General features: G+C 35.2%; 3 protein-coding genes, 1 non-coding gene and 1 pseudogene across 6 annotated transcripts; 1 reads left to right on the top strand and 4 right to left on the bottom strand.

Moving 5' to 3' along the window:
• Positions 1-100: 100 nt before the first annotated feature.
• LOC104732899 (vesicle transport v-SNARE 11) lies at positions 101-2,100 on the top strand. Of its 2 annotated transcripts, none has more exons than XM_010452500.3 (6): positions 101-272; positions 679-803; positions 1,060-1,118; positions 1,201-1,389; positions 1,496-1,666; positions 1,786-2,100. In XM_010452500.3, the coding sequence occupies exons 2-6, from the start codon at positions 710-712 to the stop codon at positions 1,936-1,938; spliced, it is 666 nt and encodes a 221-aa protein (XP_010450802.1). In that variant the 5' UTR covers positions 101-272; positions 679-709; the 3' UTR covers positions 1,939-2,100. The 2 variants fall into 2 exon arrangements, with proteins under 2 accessions (XP_010450802.1, XP_019089348.1); XM_019233803.2 differs by having other exon boundaries at positions 123-254.
• Positions 2,101-2,160: 60 nt separating this feature from the next.
• On the bottom strand, positions 2,161-3,939 carry LOC104732898 (uncharacterized). 2 transcript variants are annotated; one of them, XM_010452498.3, is made up of 6 exons: positions 3,910-3,939; positions 3,358-3,812; positions 3,191-3,277; positions 2,750-2,899; positions 2,473-2,670; positions 2,161-2,378 (listed from the first exon to the last, which is right to left on the bottom strand). In XM_010452498.3, the coding sequence occupies exons 2-6, from the start codon at positions 3,520-3,522 to the stop codon at positions 2,280-2,282; spliced, it is 699 nt and encodes a 232-aa protein (XP_010450800.1). In that variant the 5' UTR covers positions 3,523-3,812; positions 3,910-3,939; the 3' UTR covers positions 2,161-2,279. The 2 variants fall into 2 exon arrangements, with proteins under 2 accessions (XP_010450800.1, XP_010450801.1); XM_010452499.3 differs by lacking the exon at positions 3,910-3,939 and having other exon boundaries at positions 3,463-3,812.
• Positions 3,940-3,953: 14 nt separating this feature from the next.
• Positions 3,954-5,614, bottom strand: LOC104732896 (uncharacterized). Its single transcript, XM_010452497.3, has 5 exons — positions 5,131-5,614; positions 4,966-5,052; positions 4,649-4,798; positions 4,348-4,545; positions 3,954-4,267 (listed from the first exon to the last, which is right to left on the bottom strand). Exons 1-5 carry the CDS (start codon positions 5,317-5,319, stop codon positions 4,169-4,171), a joined length of 723 nt encoding a protein of 240 aa, XP_010450799.1. The 5' UTR covers positions 5,320-5,614; the 3' UTR covers positions 3,954-4,168.
• TRNAP-AGG (transfer RNA proline (anticodon AGG)) lies at positions 4,852-4,923 on the bottom strand. The gene has a single exon. It is a non-coding gene; the product is annotated as a tRNA-Pro (tRNA).
• Positions 5,615-7,479: 1,865 nt separating the features above from the next.
• Positions 7,480-12,566, bottom strand: LOC147933404 (F-box/kelch-repeat protein At5g39560-like; annotated as a pseudogene).
• Positions 12,567-21,134: the final 8,568 nt, after the last annotated feature.

The raw sequence follows: 21,134 nt of genomic DNA, 5'->3' as shown, positions 1-21,134 counted from the left end.
TTGCATTTATAAGCTAAGCAAAAATGGCACTTGGGCCTTTCACATGGGCTACTCTCAAACATAAGCCCAATAAACCCAACAACAACAGATAGGTGGTGGTGGTGTACACAAGAAAAGTCTCTGTAGTTGTAGGAGATAATTACTCAACCGTCGACCATCCCTTTAGAAATTTTTTTTACATCAAATCAACTCGTCGTCTTCCACAATTTCTCTTCACCGGAGCTTTTTTTCCCGATCGATTTACCGACTCCGACGTTACCTCTCTTACCCCCGTTCGTTTCTCATATCTGAGTCTGCCTTATTTCTGTTTTTGTTTTTCCCTAATGTCTCAGTCTGATTGCAATTTTGCTTTTCTAATTTTGTGCTTCAAATCGCTTCTTCTCCGGCTAAACTCTTTCGTTTCTTCTTCCGATCATCGGAAACATCCGTGAATTTACTTTTTCTGGCTTGTTTTTTTTTTACTGTATCGCGATCTAGTTTTGGAATCACACAAATAATATGTTAGGGTTTTTGGATTTCTTAAGATATCACAATCGATCTATGTTAGTCTTGTCGATGGTTTTGGGATATGGAATTTGTTCTTTATATCAAAATGCTTGACTCATTATTGTTCTAAGTTTATTACTCTGTTTGCTTCAGTTTTTGTTTGACAACTATTGTGTGTTGATGATTCTGCAGAGTTCTTAGTTGTAATTCCCATTTGGGAACAATGAGTGATGCGTTTGATGGATACGAGCGGCAGTATTGTGAGCTCTCAGCGAGTCTTTCGAAGAAATGTTCCTCAGCTTTTGCACTTGATGGAGGTGAAGATTAACTAATCTTGAATCCACTCTAAGATACTTTAGTTTGTGTTTCATGCATAGTATTGTGCTTTTTAGATCTTTACTTCATGCCTTTCTTTTGTTTTGTTGCTGATTTGAGACGAGAGCTTGTGATTAATAGTGATGACTGACCATTATCATAATTTTTGTCTATTACCTTGATTAGTATGTGTTGTTGTTGTTGTTTGCACAGACAGTTTCAGATGCATTGATGATAATACTCTTAATGATTTTGCAGAACAGAAGAAGCAGAAGCTCTCTGAAATCAAATCTGGGTTGGATAATGCGGAAGTATTGGTATGTGAAGTTACTATAGAAGCTTTGGTATTATGTGTTCATTTTTCATATTGACGATGTTCTGTCCTCTTTTCTTAACCAGATTAGGAAAATGGATCTTGAGGCAAGGAGCCTTCCACCGAGTCTTAAGTCCAGCCTCCTTGTCAAATTAAGAGAATTCAAGTCTGATTTGAACAATTTCAAAACTGAAGTAAAGAGAATCACAACTGGAACTTTGAACGCTGCTGCTCGAGATGAGTTACTGGAATCTGGTATGGCCGACACAAAAACGGTAAATAAAAGGAATTAGTCATATTGTTTCAGTTTAGTTACATCTCAATCTTTGCTTAGAAAACAACTTTTGAGTTAATTTTTTATTGATTTGTCGTTGAGGTCAGGCTTCAGCTGATCAAAGATCAAGATTGATGATGTCAACTGAGCGTTTGGGCCGAACCACTGACAGAGTCAAAGACAGTCGTAGAACAATGATGGAGACTGAAGATATCGGTGTTTCAATCCTCCAAGACTTGCACAGTCAGAGACAATCTCTCTTACGTGCCCACGACACGGTGTTTAATTCTTTCTGCAAACACTTTTGCTTGCTCTAAATATGAGGATTTAGGGATCTTTCTTTACCTGCTACGTGATTTGGTATTGTGTTAATCAAAATTTACAACTCTATTGACAGCTTCATGGAGTAGATGATAACATTGGAAAGAGCAAGAAGATCTTGACAGGCATGACAAGGAGGATGAACAAGAACAAATGGACCATTGGAGGCATTATCATCGCTTTGATTGCCGCCATTGTCCTCATCTTGTACTTCAAACTCACCAAGTAAGCTTATGTAACTAAATCGGACCAAATCAAAGAACAACTGTTGTGTTTGTTTGTGAATCTATTTATTTGTCCACTTTCTTCTTTATGTGTGAAAGTTTGTCTTTGCCACCTTTGTATTCTAAAATTGACTATACATACGCTAAAGTTTGTCTTCGAGTCCCAAGTGTCGCGTTTATTGTGTATATTGTTCATATCGAATCCAGAACTATACATTGTTGAACAATGAGAGTAAAATCCTCAATTATTTCCAACAATCGGGGTCCTACATCTTGCATCCATTGTTCTCATACATTGAAACCTAGAACTATACATGGTTAAACAATGATACTAATAATACTATCACTAGTTGTGTCTTTTCCTTTCATATTTGAATTTGCTATAATCAGCGACCAAGCTCTCAATAACCTTATGTTTCATGTTCTCCACCAAACCGGTCAAAATCTGTAAAGGACGAATTAAAAACATAGATCACGTATAATAAACCCGGTACATAGCATTTTGAGTTTGTAAACGCACAAAAGAAACAGTTTCTTACCGCGTTGGCCATGGTTCTCCTAACATCTTCTGGAACCAGAGCGAGAACGGAAGGAAGCACGAAACTAATGCTCGTTTCTAGTCGACCTTTGAGCCTTGTGTGCCTTCCACGTCGGTCTGGGTACAATGCTCCTTTGACTCCGAGAGTGAAATTAGTTGGTTCCATTCCTCGGTCCAGCCCTTTGAGCTCCCATGTCGTCTGAAAATCAGAATTCAAAGGCTAAATAAAAATAATAATCTGACAAGTACTGAACTTGTGATTCATGTGGTGGTATTACCATGTTGAGCTCAAGAACTTTGGTTGTGTCTAGAGGTATGCCCGATGGGTAATCCTGACCGTTGGATTTGCATCTAATTCGCATGACCACCACTGGCCAAGCAGTTAGGAAGAAAAATTTTATTGGTAACATTTGTATTCTCCATTCTTCCTGCAGCACAATTAAGTCAGTAGTAATAAACATATAGTAAACAAACATGATTAAGAAAACTAACAATTATGGGACATTCTATTAATTAAATGGGAGACCTCTTTGCCTCTTGGCAAAATTATTTTCTACCACTATACTTGGTCGAATAACTCAAAAAAAAAAAGAATGGCAAAACTTGCAAAAATCAATTTAGATAGTCAGTCAGGTAGAACAAACACTTTACAAACCCACGCCTTGTAGTAAAAGTAAATAAAGGAGTCTTGAGGATCCCCGGTAGAAATTGAATAGTACCTCGTTAAGCCTATGGTTTTTGGGTTTATCCGGAAACATTGCTGCAAAAACCCTCGATTTGTCCTCCAAATACTCATCGAACGACGCCTGAAAAATTCCCCAAGAGATTCGATATTAATACACTCATGTGTGTATAAATGTATATCATTATAGAATGAGAAAGAGACCTGAGGAGACTCGTTGAGAGCGATATCGGTAGATATTTTAGATGAATACTTAGCAGGTTTTACATGTGACAACTGACAATTTACTCCCCACCGTTTTGATCTCACCTGTCGGCAACTTCCAAGCAGCGCCGGCCACGAATACACCACCGCAGAGCTTACCGCCATTTCACTAATATTGGATCTTTGATATTTCCCACATCTCTTTTATCTTTCAATCTATCTATATCTATACTAAAAAGATTGCGTATTGGTTTATCTCTATACGTTGAGACTTTTTGTTCAAGATTTGAGAATGAGACACAGAGATTAAAACCGTCACGGTAGAGTTTTGGTATATTGGTTCTTTTCGGTCTTTTACGTCCACGTGCCGTGATTACAAGACGTTACATGTCATCACTGTCTTGGAATCTGTATTGCTTACTCATTCTTTCACGCATTCGTGGTCGTAGATGAGACTGACACGACACCATTCAAAGTTGGAAAGGAAAATTGTAGATAAGTTAGTTAGAAGCTTCGCCCACAAACAGAGGTTTTGATAAAACTAAACTGAACCTGATATTGTCTGGTTTAACCAATTGGTGTGGTAACTGTTGCAATAAAACCAAAGCTCCATTCACATTTTTATTTCTTTTAAGGGGTAGACAAAATGAATCAAACCAAAACTGTACAGTGAATGCAATGTGTATGGATTCTTAACTAGGCTATGGCTAAGCAATTGACTCTTGTGCTTCTCACTGATATATAGCCCGATCGTTTGAAAAACTATACATGGTCGAACGTTAACAATTACCTCGGGCTCTCATTCGATCAATTACTTGTGTAATTTTCTTTCATTCTTGAACCTGCTATAATCAGCAAGCAAGCTCCCATTAACCTTATGCTTCATATTCTCCACTAAACCGGTCAAAACCTGTCAAAAACAAAGACCATGTACTTTTAATTGAGTTCAAATAATACTTTAGAAAAAAGTTTAATGTAACAATTTCTAACCGCATTGGCCAAGTTTCTCCGAACATCTTCAGGTACCAATTCGAGAACAGGAGGTAGCACAAAGCTTATATTCATCTCTAGTTGACCTCTGAGCCTTGTGTGCTTTCCTCTTCTGTCTGGATACAATGCTCCTTTGACTTCCAAACTGAAATCAGACGGTTCCATTACTCGGTCAAGCCCTTGAAGCTTCCATCTCATCTGTAAAAAAAAAAAAAAACCATAATTCAAAAATGTAAATTTACAAAGCGGAGCAAATCCAAATACTACAAGTTTTGAAGCTAAAGACACAAAGAGAGATTACCATGTTGAGCTCAAGAACTTTGGATATATCTAAAGGTACGTTTGGCGGATAATCTTGACCGTTGGATTTGCATCTTAACCTCATATCCACCACAGGCCACACAGTGAGGAAGAGGAAGTTTATTGGTAACATCTGAATCCTCCATTCGTCCTACACACAAATTCGAATTTAAAAAGACAAGAAAAACAAAACACAAAAATAGGGGGGCATTCCGAGAATTGAACTCGGGACCTCTCGCACCCTAAGCGAGAATCATACCACTAGACCAAATGCCCATTTTTATTAACCTCTATTTAACTTTAAACATTTATACGTACCTCGTTAAGTCTATGGCTTCTTGGTTTATCTGGAAACATTGCTTCGAACACTCTCGATTTATTTGCCAAATACTCATCAAACAAAGCCTGGGAAACATTCCACAAAAATCACAACTAAACCCACAAAAAAAAAACATGGATTAAGTGATTAGAGAAGTAGTAGACCTGAGGAGACTCGTGGAGAGGAATATCTGTGGAGAGTCTCGATGAATACGTGGCGGGTTTTACGGATGACACTTGGCACTTCACTCTCGACCTTATAACTGATCTCACATCCGTCGTCACCGTCACCGTCACCGGCCGGTGGTAACTTCTGAACATCCCCGACGATATAACCGCAGAGGTCGCCGTCATTTCTTCAAAAATCAGATCTTTGAACTCTTCCACATCTCTCTACTTCTCAAACTCTCTCTATAATCTCCGAGTGAAGATTCTTGCTTTCTCAAAGATTTTGTGAAAACTCTATTAAAAAAAAAAAGAGAAGAGTAAAGTTTTGTTTAACGAGAGAGAGAGAGATTTGGAAGATGATGATAAGAGAAATCAGACTTTTCGGCTTCTATGTCCACGTGGCATATCACTAGCTTAACCACGTCATCATGATTTGGAACCTGTAGGGTCTCCTTTGTTTTACTAAAGCACTGCTGAATGAAACACAAGTTTTTAAGATCATCTGCATGGGTAAAAATATTTAGTAGATTTTTCAAAATATTTTATTTTAACTATTTTATATAAAATTATTATTTATTTAATAAATTAAAAAAAAAATCCAGAACAATTGTTCAAAGCTTCTTATTTTCTCTTTTACTTTTTTATTATTATTTTTTAATTGGTGAAAATCTAGTTGAAAAATCCTTGATGTACATGTTCTAAAAGGAGTTTTTAGCTTTTTTCTTTTTTGTCGACAAAAGGAGTTTTTAGCTTAAAAGCTAATATTAAAAACAAACCGAAACTGTAAAATTAGAATGAATTTATTCTTAAACAAGAATTTATAAAATATCTTAAAAATTTTTGAACGTAATAGTGTTTGGTTGGTTGATGAATTTTCATAATAGAAAAAAAAATCCCGGCGTATTCTCAGTCTTTTTCTTCTCTTCTCTTTTCGATGGTTAAATCAACATAGAAACATTATATGTGATTTGATAGCAGAAATGAACAGTATTTCTGAGTGTTCGATCAACCGTTATGAAAACGCATATTTGTGGCTAAGTCTTGTTACGATCGACTTTGTGTATGTATGAGCATAAAGTAAATAACGTAAGCTTTGTTAACAGGGTTCGGTTTTTTCTACATCCTTGGGACCTAGTCCAAAACAAATTCATTAGAACAAGATAGCAATTACAACTGCATATGATACAAGCATTACTATGCCTATCATTTTTTTCTACATGAATAATCCATTAAAAGATCTCTCTATCTTATTAATGGGACGACACCACACATCTTGTGTGCATCTTTTGAGAATACCTTGAAGCGCGCAAATGTTCATGAAGCGTCCTGGATTGGCAACTTTTCTATTATACAGCAAATAGGAATTGGGAGATTAACAATTGCACAATCCTATGATTGACAATTTTCCTATTATATAACAAATAGGAATTTCCTATTATATAACAAATAGGAAAGTTTCTCTCCATGATCCCATCTTGAATCTTCCATTGAAGATGTTCATTCAAGATGTTCATCCAGCTCATCAACCGCCGCTTGGCTTGTCCAAGTCGGCCTTAAGCTTCTGTACTCAAACTCTTCAATTCAGCTTCTTGTACTACTTCCTGTATTAACGTCAGACTAGTACAAAAACTGCTTTAGACGTTTGATACATTCTCTGATATATCTACCTGCAAGGTTCTTGATTCAACACCTTATCTTCTCTATTTTGTGTTAATCATTGTGTCAGCACGATGACAAAGTACTACTTAAGCTCTGCTCTACCAGCATTGTATTAAGTAATACTTTATTCTCTTTGTCAAGTAATACTTCATCTTCTACGTCAATTCTTCCAGCATTGGTATCATGTAATGCATCAGCCTCTGTGTCGGTTTTGTCTTGTTTTAGTAGAGAATCCATGACATGTTCTAAACCTTATAAAACTTCAATCAACACAACATCTTCACGTTAATTATAATCATCTCCACCAACACTAGTCACCATCCGCAACTTCGGTTCACCAAATCATAGAATTTGGCTCAAAGATGATTTCATCTTTTTTTCATGGTACAAATCTATTTGATTTTGTGTTTAGATCGTAATTAATTAGGAGAAAAAAAAAATCCTCTTAATGAGCTTCTCTTTAAATGATTTGATAAAAATATTGTTAAATATTTCATAGAAAATTCTGCTATTGGAGGTGCTCCAAAACTCGTAGTTATTTTTAAAATAATCACTAATATTTTGTATATGATCTGTTTTTGAAGAGGATCATCATTTCATGTGTCCTTTACAATATTCTTGAAATTTCAATCACCACAATTATGATAATTACTTCACTTGCAAGTCAAAAAAAAATTTCCATTGAAAGACCATAAAAAACCAACAACATATATATAGAAGCTTGATTCAAGAACAACAAGTGGATGATATCACAAAGTTGTTTTATTTATATAACATCTTCTTTGAATCATCAAATTGAAACCGCTCGACAAGTCGAACATACATGCCGCGCAGGGAGCGTAAACACAATATTAAGCCACTCTGTCTTACCCCAAATCTCATCTCTGTGGCGCTCTAACGCAATCTTAGCGCACCAAATATTCTGTTCTTTTTCATTCTGCCCCTGGCACCACATAACTACAAGTTTCCCTGTATAGTTAACTATTGCAATCAAGTACCCCACATAACCCCTGATACATTGGTTACGCAATTCTTCTAAACCCTTGATATCTCTCCACTCTCTACTCTCAGAGTCATACCACTGTAAATACCCCCCTCGAGTCCAACAGTACATTACATTTTCTATCACACACCAACCAATTATATTAAATTTACTCGGTACCTCTCTTACGACTTCCCATGTACCATCTTTGGGCTCGTAAGTATAGTCTTTTGTATTTGCCGCTACGTAAAGCTTTCCATCAAAAGAATTGGGGTTGACCTTAATCTGTCTCCATAACTTATGATCAGCACTAGGACTTGGCAGGGCTCTCCAAGTCTGAGTCTTTATGTCGAATACCTCACACCAAATGTCAGACTCATCAAGTTCCCAACCTCCCATGACGTATATCTCCTGGTCAAAGAGAGCCGAGACTGGATACACTCAAGGATCCAAAGAGCGGAAGACGGCATGTTATCGGTTCCACCAATCACGTAAATTTCCGAACCAACTGCTACGATGGAATCAAATGGTAAAAGTGGCGGATGGGATTGGCAAGAAGAAGGTAGCCGAATCAACGAATAGTCATTTAAAATATCACCGTCAGGTTTCATCCAAAGATTAAACCATTGGAAACCTGCATGCTTAGACGATTCTATGTGCAAGTAGAGGCATGCTTCGGTGGTTCCAAGGTTAGATCGCGTCCTGTAGATGTTGGTAGAAGTGAGGAGAGATAAGAATCTCTTGGAGACGAGAGAGAGATTAGGGTAAGTCCATTTCGATATACGTGCAAGAATGTTCTCTATGATTTCGTCTGGGAGTGACGACAACGACAGTGGCTGAGAACTCAAACTCGTCTTCTCTTCTTTAGCTAGTTCAACTTCGGAGATCATGGTCAGTAGAAATTACAGAAGCAACCAATGGAGATGAAAGATGATATTATTGTAAGGTTTTATAAGAATTGAGGTATATAAACACCATTGATTAAAAAACTACATATGTCATCATCCCCTCTGAAAAGGTAATAATATATTGTGGAGATTTCTTTTATACAAGATTTTTTTTTTCCTTTTTAAATGTAAATAGATCTAAAGAGTTTTTAAAAAATAATACTAATAAATATGTGATAAATATTAAATAAAAATATCTACAAGATCTTAGTACTCAAAAGGATATTAAAATTTACAAAATATGTAAGCCTCTAAATCTAAAGATTCTAAACAGAAAATTAAGAAGAAAATATAGTCCACATTTTTTTACAAACCATAAACCAATAAAATTAAGACAATATTAATATATCTTTATTCCTCCCAAATTGTTCCATGTACATATTAAAATCTTTAAAATTAATTAAAGTTAAATAAATTTAGCTAAATTTTGACTTATGTGACAAATTATTTTTGATATTTTGATTATTTTTTACATTTAGGTATAAGACTAAATGAAATATTTTGGATAATTGCATTATATTATATTAATTAATGCTAAATATTATAAATATGTTTATATGTATGGGTTTGATGGGTATCCAAACGGGTACCGTGTATTACCCGACCCTAACCCGAATTCATGGATATTGGAAAATAAAACCCAATAGAGTTTTATAGACAAACCCGTATCCAACCCAAACCCGATTTTTTAGGTCGGGATCCGGATTGGGTATTCGGGTATGGTTTTTATGCTCAGGCCTAAGTCGGGTATACACAATCTTCACAATTTCTAAGTAGTCTAAAACAAAAGCTACTTATGTAGTTTGTTTTGAGAACATGAACATCTATTGATTATTGTGAACACAATCATAAAAATCCCCAACTATACATTTTAGTTGATTTAAAGCATGAACTCTTCATCTAGTGAAATACATACTCATTTATTTCTTGATTTTGAAATAAAACGTAAAGTCTTGTTGACTTTATCGATTGAGGCACAATGTTAATTTGGTGAACGGAACAATCACACAAAGTTAACTAATTATTACTGAGAATCGTTAATGAGCAAAACGACGTCCTTTGTGTTAAAATATATATATATATATATATATATATATATATATATATATATGTATGTATGTATGGGATTTGAACACGTTACATCTAGAAGAAAAGATTAAAATCTTACCAACTGAGCTATGGTGGACGATTATCTCTTGTGCCCTTTGACCAAAAGTCATATTCGCTGCTACCCTCCAATATTCTAAGTACCCTTTGACATTTTGTTGACCAATTTGTATCATTTTTGCCTCTGAAAAATAATAAATAAAAAAGAAAAGGAAAAACATGTGGAGCCCACCAACTCCAATCGGGCCCGACCCCACCAGCATCCTCCCCTCCAATCGGGATTTTTCTCTTTTCACTCTCTACTGGACGTCCCTCTCTATTTCACTGGATTCAATTAGAACTCTGATCCTATCCAAAGTAGAAGATTGAAGCTAAAGATTAAAGTTGAGGTGGTTTGTTATCCTTTTTGTTTTCATTATACTCGTTTATAGTATATAAAAAGTTGTTGTTGTGTTGTTCATCCTTAATATAACAAACAATTATGGTTTATTGTGTGGAGATTTAGGAATAAGATTTAGCTTGAATGCTCATAGGATTTTTTCTCATTTGTAATAATAGTCGATATGGGTTAGATTTTGTTGATACTACTTGAATTTATACAGTTCAATCGAGCTGAATCATAAGGTTTTTTTTTCTGAAATTAGTAGTTTCGATGTAGTACAGCTGGTAGATTTGGTACAACTTATAAGGGTACAACTGTTATTATTTGGTATACCTGATACGGGTAAAACTAATATGACTGGGTATACTAGATATGGATGCAGCTGGTAATACTTGATATACCTGATACAGGTACAACTGGTAATACTTGGTATACCTGATACATGTACAACTGGTAATACTTGGTATACCTGATACGAGTACAAATGGTATAACTAGGTACAATGTGGTAATACTATTTACATGACAGAGATGATAATGTGATCTTTTATTGTATTTCAGGTAACAATGAATAATAATCATCGGATCATCATTATTTATGATTATGGAGGACAGTATGCAACAAACGGAAATGAACTAAGATGGAAATCAAGAGGAAAAGTTCATCGAAAAGGATTCTATCAACGGGAGAACATGGACGCAAGAAAAAGAAAAATTCGAATAGGAGTTGGTTTGATAGTAAGGGTTCTCAGGCATAATTGTTTTTTTAAGTAGTATCTTGTTTGGACAACTAAGTAAACCTTTTTTCTTTATGGTACAACTTGACCAAATTGAATTTGTTTTCTGTTATATTAACATGCGGTCGTCTTACTTAAAAAGAACAACATTTTTAGTTGATTTATCAAAAAAATAAGTACATATAATATAAGTTTTACTTAAAAATAACAACATTTTTAGTTGATTTATCAAAAAAAATAAGTACATTTTTGCAATAATATACAATTTTGTTTTACAATTATGATACTTGTAGAAAACTATCAACAAAAATAATTTAATAACAATACATACATAAAAATAATTTACTTTAACATTTTCATTATAGAATTCATTGTATTCTAGATTTATCATGAAACACCTTATACTTTAAAGGTTACTTCCTCATTGTAAACTACATATAATTACAAAAGCTAGAAAATTTTTGTTTGACAACATATAATTGCATGTACATGTGCCAAATATAAATTAATTAACTAAAACCATGTGTGCAACTAAAAATATTTAGATTTAAACATGGTATAACTAAAATTTCAAAAAAAATCAGAAGTGTACAACTTGTCACTATGGGTACAATTTCAAAAATAGGAACAACTTGTGCATTTTGACGGCTACACGTGTACAATTTGGCCGCTGGACAGGAATACATGAGGATCACGTGTTTGTTGTGTGAACCCAAATTTTCAAAATTTAAAATTTTGGTAATTTGAAATTTTGGTTGTGCAATTGGAGGGATAAAGGAATTATGGGCTCCAACGAATTATAAAAAAATCCAAACAATGATTAACAAAGTATAACTTGTTCTTTGTACTAGTACAACTAAGTACAACTAAGTATAACTTGTTCTTTGTACTAGTACAACTAAGTCAAAACTTGTCTTTGTAATAGTACAACTAAGTCAAAACTTGTCTTTGTAATAGTACAACTAAGTAAAAACTTGTCTTTGCATTATCTAGCTTGGCTTTGACATCTTCATATTTTATTTTTGATCCAACCCCAAAGTACTGCCCAACAAAGGTTAAACTGCTCAAATCTTCCTTGAAACGTGGATACTCATGACAATATAACCCAGAAATGATTGCCATTTCTCTGAGAGAATACCGGATGGTTACACCATTGACCATGAACCAACATTTATTTTTCTTTTCTAAACGCGCCATGCGAAGCAAGAACATCCAGATACCCATCAACTTATGATTGGAGTCTTTGGGCATATGAAAGAAATGCTTGAACTGTGGGTGCAATAGGAACCAATCCAACTCGTCTTGTTGTAGATGACTTCCCAATAAGTTCACCGCCTTCTTAATATAACACTTTCCAGACAACTTGAAAGGCTTCATATACTCAGCGTAATCGAAGTACCTATTTAGAGGTTGCATTACTTCGACATCATCCTCAGATTCCTGCAAACAAACATATCAAGTTATACCAAGTTTTACTAAGTTATGCTTTTAAGTTATACCAAGTTTTACTAAGTTATGCTTTCATATATCCAGTTTCTACTTAATTGTTCAAAGTTTAGATACATACCGACGAATCCCTATCATTTGACTCAGTTTTATCTGAATCACCTTCGGAATCATCTCCACAAGTCTCGTCTTCTTCTTCACAAGTCTCTTCTTCTTCTTCACAAGTCTCTTCTTCTTCTACAATTGATAGTCCAATGTTTGGGTTCTTTGTACGTGCCATTGCGATTCTGCCACAAACAAAAAAAGAAAACAAACCCGATTAACAATTGCACTCGAATTCTAATCTACTTACCCAACATTCACAAAATCGACAAATTCAATTTACCCAATGTTCAATTGTTTTCAACATAAAATTGAAAAAACACAAACAAAATTCGACTTACCCAGACTCGAATTATCCTTAGTTGTACTAACACTGGGAACTTGGAGGGAGAAGAAGAATTTTACTTTTTTCGTTTGGAGTAGGGTTAAAAATAAAGTGGAAAAAAAAGGGTCCGAATTTGGGGGTTTGAATGGGTGGAGGACGTGAGATGGGTGGGTTATGGTGGGTTGGGTATGTAATTTAGAAAAAAGATTAAGGTTTAATAGTCTTTACTCATTTTTTCTATTTTTCAAAATTATTAAATAAATTCGATTTTGGTCAAAGGGGAAAGTAGAATACAATTTTTGGTCAAAGGGTACTAGAGATTTTAGTCCCTGAGCTATGAAGTTTTTAATTTAAATATCACAAACACAAATAGATATACGATCCACTATTGTTCTTTAAATGACGTGAGGAGTTTGAATCCTACATTTGTATGTTTTACGATGTTGTTTTGCATATTAACAATTCTCAGTAACAGCTAGTTAATAACGTGTAATTGTTCTGTTTACCCAATTAATGTTGTGCCTCAATTGGCAAAGTCAACCAGATTTTACGATTTATTTGAAAGTCAACAAAAAAATAAATTTTTATTTTACCAGATGAAGAGTTCATGCTTTAAATAAACGAAAATGCATAGTTGAGGATTTTTATGAATTTTCCCATTTGGTTATATATATTCTTCTATATTTAGCATTATCAATTGTATATAAAATGTAGAATTAGGCTTAATATTTGGAAAACTGAATTAACAACTTCAGAGAATTTATACACACGGCTATATTATGTTATTTACATGAAACATTTGAACTTTGATATTTTAACAGTTTTTGCCATTACATACACAATTAAATATAGTTTATATTATGTCCATCACCAATTTTAATTCATCTTTTACCAATCCATTTATGAAACAAAAACTTATTTCATTCTATTACATTTCATATATATGCATGTGTACATAAACTTATTCAACCTTTACCCATAATCTCACTTCCAATTTCGGCATATATACATAATTTCGAGGCATTGGCTATATATGAATCATCAAACCGAAACGGGTAGACAAGAGCGGTGCAATATAATAATGCAAGTAGGGGACCGTAACTACAGAATTTAGCAATCTTAGCGCACCAAATTTGGTATTTGGTATTCATAGTTAACTATTAATAAGTTATGTGATTATGTCTAGTAAATATAATTTTAACATCATATATATATATATATATATATATATATTTAATTCCAAATAAACTTTATTAATGATAATGTAAACAATCAGAGTGTAACAATTTGTCATCATTGGGAACATGATTATCATCATATTTTTTTATATATAATTCTAATAACTATAAAATTAAAAGAAATAAATATATAATTTCATAAAACTAAAAGGTAAGAATCTCCAGTATACAAATCATTCTTTGAAAATAACTAAGAATCTTATATCTTTTGGTAAGGATATTCCACCGTCGACGACAACCCTATGGTCAAAGCAGTCATTCGTGATACACATAATTTCTACAGGATTTGCACGACCAAAATGATCTTCCACAAAGTTTCCCCAAAATTCTCTATCATAACATGTAGGAGTAAGAATCTCCTAAGTTGGTCCTTCTTCTTCTTCTGCATCTTCTTCTTCTTCAGAACTATGACCCCGGTCTTCAACATTACTCTCCTTGACTCTATTTCAGCCACCTCAGCCAATAGTGATGGATCAACCTGGGTGGTAAGTATTATGGGGATTGTTGATTTGGAACCAACAGTTCCTTCCATTTCAACATCAACATCAATTAAAGGGTTATTGGGAACAAAACTACACTTCCTACGCTTCCCACTCTTACCGAAACTACAACCAACTGAACTTTCGGCAGACACACGCTTCCCACTCTTAACCATTAGTAACTCCAGTCTTAAAAAAATTTCTCCATTTCAGAAAGACCAGCGACGACGACATCATCCAGTTGGCTTCCAAGAGCGGCATCAAGTAATGGTGCGAACTCATCATCGCTTGTTCCAAAACTACATCCAGGCGAATTACCGGAGAGAGGAATGCCACGACCAGAAACATCAGAATCTCTATCTCCTGTATTTAACTCATCTGTGTTTGTACCTCTGTTTCTAGACTCTTGAAAATTGACAAACATATTTAAATGACGGTTTAGTCTAAGCCAACATCGGTAGTAACCAGTACAAGAGGAGTTCTCTCACCCGTGGTGAAAAGCATGCTGTTAGGAGGTGATAACTCTCTAATTTACATGTTTTAAGCATCCTTTTTTTGTCCATATTTTGCATTGTTTTTACCCTAACCTTAGCATTTTTAGGTCATTAACTGTAGGAATTCGCATTTAGGCCATTTAGGGTGTTGCATTCTTGCATTTGCATATTTTGGATGAAAACAGGTGCTTTAGAGCCTAAAATGGGGAGAAACAAGGTCAAATCCGAGTATGTACCCGAAGGAGCTATCGAGCAGGAAGAACAGTCTGAACCTCAACCCGATCGAGGAGGATCCAAGAGAAGGAAGAACAACCCAAAGACTCACCCGAGGAACAACCCTACCTTATCCTCGTGGACCCCATCGAGCAGACCCTCGGGCAGGACTGGGAAGCTAGGTTAAAAGGGTTTCCATATATAAACCACCACTTCCTCCTCTCACCCTAGCATGCCGCAGACACTCAAAACAGAGAGCGAGAGCTTCTGAGAGAGATCTTGAGCGACTCAAACACTTTGTCAGGATTTATTTTCACATTTCTTTTGCTATTTTCTTAGATTTCGACTCTGTATTCTTTTGCTTTTATTTTATATGTCAATGCAATGCAATTTTCGTTTATCAATGTTTTTATGTTTTATGCAATGAGATATGAGTAGTGAAACAAAGTTTCTAGGGATGGGATAGACAATTAAGTGTTCTTGATCGGTTAGGATGTCTTAGCTTGGTTATTTATGTTATAGAAGTTCCTTCCTAGATTGGTGTTCTTAATGCTATCAATAGACCGAGAGGTTGAGATTAGATCTAGGGTGTTTTGCCATTTGAGAGATGTAGTTGAAAATGCTTGAATCAATCAATGCTAGAGATTTACTCACTTAGCCTAAGAGATTAGATGAGTAATTTGTCATCATTGGGAACATGATTATCATCATATTTTTTATATATAATTCTAATAACTATAAAATTAAAAGAAATAAATATATAATTTCATAAAACTAAAAGGTAAGAATCTCCAGTATACAAGTCATTCTTTGAAAATAACTAAGAATCTTATATCTTTTGGTAAGGATATTCCACCGTTGACAACAACCCTATGGTCAAAGCAGTCATTCGTGGTACACATAATTTCTACAGGATTTGCACGACCAAAATGATCTTCCACAAAGTTTCCCCAAAATTCTCTATCATAACATGTAGGAGTAAGAATCTCCTAAGTTGGTCCTTCTTCTTCTTCTGCATCTTTTTCTTCTTCAGAACTATGACCCCAGTCTTCAACATTACTCTCCTTGACTCTATTTCAGCCACCTCAGCCAATAGTGATGGATCAACATGGGTGGTAGGTATTATGGGGATTGTTGATTTGGAACCAACAGTTCCTTCCATTTCAACATCAACATCAATTAAAGGGTTATTGGGAACAAAACTACACTTCCTACGCTTCCCACTCTTACCGAAACTACAACCAACTGAACTTTCGGCAGACACACGCTTCCCACTCTTACCATTAGTAACTCCAGTCTTAAAAAAATTTCTCCATTTCAGAAAGACCAGCGACGACGACATCATCCAGTTGGCTTCCAAGAGCGGCATCAAGTAATGGTGCGAACTCATCATCGCTTGTTCCAAAACTACATCCAGGCGAATTACCGGAGAGAGGAATGCCACGACCAGAAACATCAGAATCTCTATCTCCTGTATTTAACTCATCTGTGTTTGTACCTCTGTTTCTAGACTCTTGAAAGTTGACAAACATATTTAAATGATGGTTTAGTCTAAGCCAACATCGGTAGTAACCAGTACAAGAGGAGTTCTCTCACCCGTGGTGAAAAGCATGCTGTTAGGAGGTGATAACTCTCTAATTTACATGTTTTAAGCATCCTTTTTTTGTCCATATTTTGCATTGTTTTTACCCTAACCTTAGCATTTTTAGGTCATTAACTGTAGGAACTCGCATTTAAGCCATTTAGGGTGTTGCATTCTTGCATTTGCACATTTTGGATGAAAACATGTGCTTTAGAGCCTAAAATGAGTAGAAACAAGGTCAAATCCGAGTATGTACCCGAAGGAGCTATCGAGCAGGAAGAACAGTCTGAACCTTAACCCGATCGAGGAGGATCCCAGAGAAGGAAGAACAACTCAAAGACTCACCCGAGGAACAACCCTACCTTATCCTCGTGGACCCCATCGAGCAGACCCTCGGGCAGGACTGGGAAGCTAGGTTAAAAGGGTTTCCATATATAAACCACCTCTTCCTCCTCTCACCCTAGCACGCCGCAGACACTCAAAACAGAGAGCGAGAGCTTCTGAGAGAGATCTTGAGCGACTCAAACACTTTGTCTACTTTGTCAGGATTTATTTTACATTTCTTTTGCTATTTTCTTAGACTTCGACTCTGTATTCTTTTGCTTTTATTTTATATTTCAATACAATGCAATTTTTGTTTATCTATGTTTTTATGTTTTATGCAATGAGATATGAGTAGTGAAACAAAGTTTCTAGGGATGGGATAGACAATTAAGTGTTCTTGATCGGTTAGGATGCCTTAGCTTGGTTATTTATGTTATAGAAGTTCCTTCCTAGATTGGTGTTCTTAATGCTATCAATAGACCGAGAGGTTGAGATTAGATCTAGGGTGTTTTGCCATTTGAGAGATGTAGTTGAAAATGCTTGAATCAATCAATGCTAGAGATTTACTCACTTAGCCTAAGAGATTAGATGTGTAAGGAGTTTATTGACAATAATGAATCGGTTTGTATTGCCTATTTGGTCATGTTTCTCCAACAAGAGTTGGGTAGGGGAGTGATCAAGGTTGATTGTTTCTATCACGAGAGTGTTTTAATAAGGTTTTAGAGATTCATTGTCTAAGGAATATTTGCTTGAGGCATGTAGGACATCAATACTGGTTAGGAACACTTAGGAGTCGATTACCCCATCCTTAGGAGCTTTCGCATCTTGATTGTTTACGCTTTTATCCATAACTCGATCCTATACCCGAACTGGTACTCGATCACCAGCTTCGTGTACACCTTCGAGCTGTTCATACTCTTCTTGTTTACTCGATCTTGTACTTGAATGCTGGCATCGAGTGCTTAGGTCGAGTGGTTCTTGTTTATTTACTTTCTTTAAATTATTTTAGGATTGTTAGATCAAACCCCATTTATTGCTTGGCTTGACTTGCATAGTTCTGATCATATCTCATCTGCTAGCACAACAACCATTTGGATTGATAACCTTTTGTACTACAACTGCATAGGGAATTTATACTCTGGGTGAAAATCCTGTTATCAGGAGGACAAAAGCTGAAACAAGCCTTCTTCTTCACAACGCCGAATTTGAGTATTACAGCATCCTCAAGTTTAGCTAACGTAACAGTCTCGGAGAGGGGAACAAGAAACTTATCCACCTCAAACCTCCAAACACCATCCACAGAAGAAGCTCACTCACCGCATAGGAAAATACAATGTTCAACCTGCAACCAAAAACAGCTGTTGGTTTGATTAATTATTAAGCTAAATCTTGTTAATTTATTTGGAGACATTGGTTTGGGTTGGTCCAATGAATTAAATCATGGATAATGATTTTGTATATTATTAGGAAAATAATATTTGACCGCTAGCTCTGAAACCGTTGCAGACCAAGGTTGTTGTTAAAGCGGAATTTATTGTTGCAAGTGCTACGTCGAAGATGCAATTCATGTGGCTAAGGTGAGGTTTAGTTGGTGTTTTCTACATATTCAAATATGTTTGAATAGTTACACAGTTAAAAGTTAAGCTTACTATACCTATATATTACATAGTATATAAATAACATATATTTGGATAAGTGTATATCTTATTTATACATATATAAATATATATTATTATAATATATAAGAATTAGAATAAATATGAGAATAGAAAATAAATGTGTGTTGATTGATATTGATGTGGTTGCAGGAATGCATGTTGTTTTGGTGAAATAAGTGATTGTGTGTGAGGAGATAGGTGCCAAGGGCACGTAGATGCTGTGAGCCGCAGAGAGTCATGCAAGGAGAGATCCTTGTAGTTGTGTGGTGGTCTACGGGTGCAGAATGTAGGTAGATCAAGTTTGGCTGACGAGCCAACGCGTTGTTGTGCGTCGAAGAAATGCGAGAAGCACGAAGAATCCGGAAACACAAATGAAAATGTTAAGGAAAAAGTGCGAAAGAATGAGAAATCCAGTAATGCACGGGTTGCACAGGTTGACGTAGTCCCATTTATATGCTGTGTGCGTATGTTTTTGTGTCATAGGATTTATGACACAGTGATCGTTGGCTTGTCTAAAGTTTAGACTTTGTGATTGTCTAAGCGTATTTGGGTGTGGAGACTTCGGAAGTCATGTGGCTTTTCCTCACTAAATTGCTCATCCCACTCTCTTTTGCAAGTTAGTTAAGTTAAGAGTTTGTTTTTCGTTATTAGATGGTGGTTTTGCATTTAAAAATTATTTGGATCGGGTCAGAAAGTCAACCCAACCCATTGACCAGCACCAGATGCCAAGTTCGAGTATTATAGTAGCATTAAAATCTTATTATATATTCCAGATTAATTATTAACGTGATCCCGTCATATGGTAAATAGTTTGATTAGATTGTGATATGTGCAATTACTTTTTTTGGAAGGACGAAGAGAGTTGGCCATCTTCAAGGATGTCAAAATGGGTAATCTGTCCGGACCCCTAAAGAGATGACACCCCTAAACGTACTCTTGCATTTTTTCAATTTAACTCTACTAATGATCAATGTTATTTTTACTTAACTTATAATGATAATAACTTGACTTGCAAGTCAAATTCTTCAATGAAATAAACCAGAAAAACTATCATAGAGGGATTCTCTCAAACAACAAAAACACCACGTTCAATGCAAAAGAAGAACTCTGCGATTAATTAATTGACAATACGGTATATCTTCATACGTAACCATTGAATCCGATCCTGATCCTCTTAGGTGACCATTCTTCCTCTTTGATCATCTTATAGGTTTCTGATTTCACCTTATCTTTGATCCCTGGTGGATTTTATAAATTAGCGGAATTAAAAATACTCATGTTAGAGCATGTGATGACAGTGCAAAAGCTAATGATCTTAAATTTTTTAAAAAAATTATTTTTGCCAAATTGTAAAAACAAAAATTCTTTTGAATTTCTAATAATTAACTAGGATTTCAATTTTTTGGGTTGGGCATAAAGGTCCACTGTAATTTTAAGACAAGATATATCATTTAACAAATTTATCAAGTTGATCTTTTGCAAATCATCAAATCGAAACAGCCAAAGGATTTGAAGCTTTGGATAAAAAATAGCTCTCTTTATTATGTTTTGAAAATAACTCAAAACACAACACCAAAGCTTTTAATCTCTCATACAATTGACACAGCTCAACAATTGTAGCACATCTTTGCTAATACTATTTCTATGAGAACTAGATAACTCCTAATTCTATAAAGCCTTTCTTATCCTAATTCTAAGTTGATAAGGATGTCTTAGGCCTCAAGTTATATTGAAGTTTATCCAACACGAAATCGAAGAGTTAAGAAATAGGTTTTGAATTCGACTCTTCTCATATTTCTTCCCTAAACGTTTATAATTTATTGTATATCAATCGCTTTCCGTAGTGTTGCAAATTTTCCTCCTAGAATTTTTTCAAAGTACTTCCTCATATATCTCCATAGCAGATTTGTCAAACATAAGAAATTTATAGAAACTAACTGATATATCATGGTTTTTATGGTTTTTAACCATGATATAAGGAGTCTTTTAGTGTCTTTTCATTTGTTTCTAGATTGTTTTTGAGTCTTTACAGGTTTTTAGCATGAAAGGAGCAAAGTGGAGCAATTTGGATCAGTTTGGAGCAATAATCCGCAAGAAATCAACTTGGAATCGATCAGAGGAGATGGTGTCGATCGACACTGCCTTAGCATCGATCGACACCCAGTCCAAACCGACGAGAGAGCCAAATTTGGAAGTTTTATAAAGTTGCCCGAAGTTTTCCATATTTGCAAGACTAGTCTCTGACGTGTTTTAGGACATATATATATAGTTTTTAGGTTTTCCAAACCCTTAAGTTGTATTCTATCAAGTTTTATTTTTCTTGCAAC

This window comes from Camelina sativa, chromosome 12 (assembly GCF_030686135.1).
Source record: "Camelina sativa cultivar CO46 ecotype springtype chromosome 12, ASM3068613v1".
Lineage (NCBI taxonomy): Eukaryota > Viridiplantae > Streptophyta > Magnoliopsida > Brassicales > Brassicaceae > Camelina > Camelina sativa.
The sequence above is the reverse complement of the archived record's forward strand: the minus strand, read 5'-3'. Positions and strand labels throughout refer to the sequence as shown.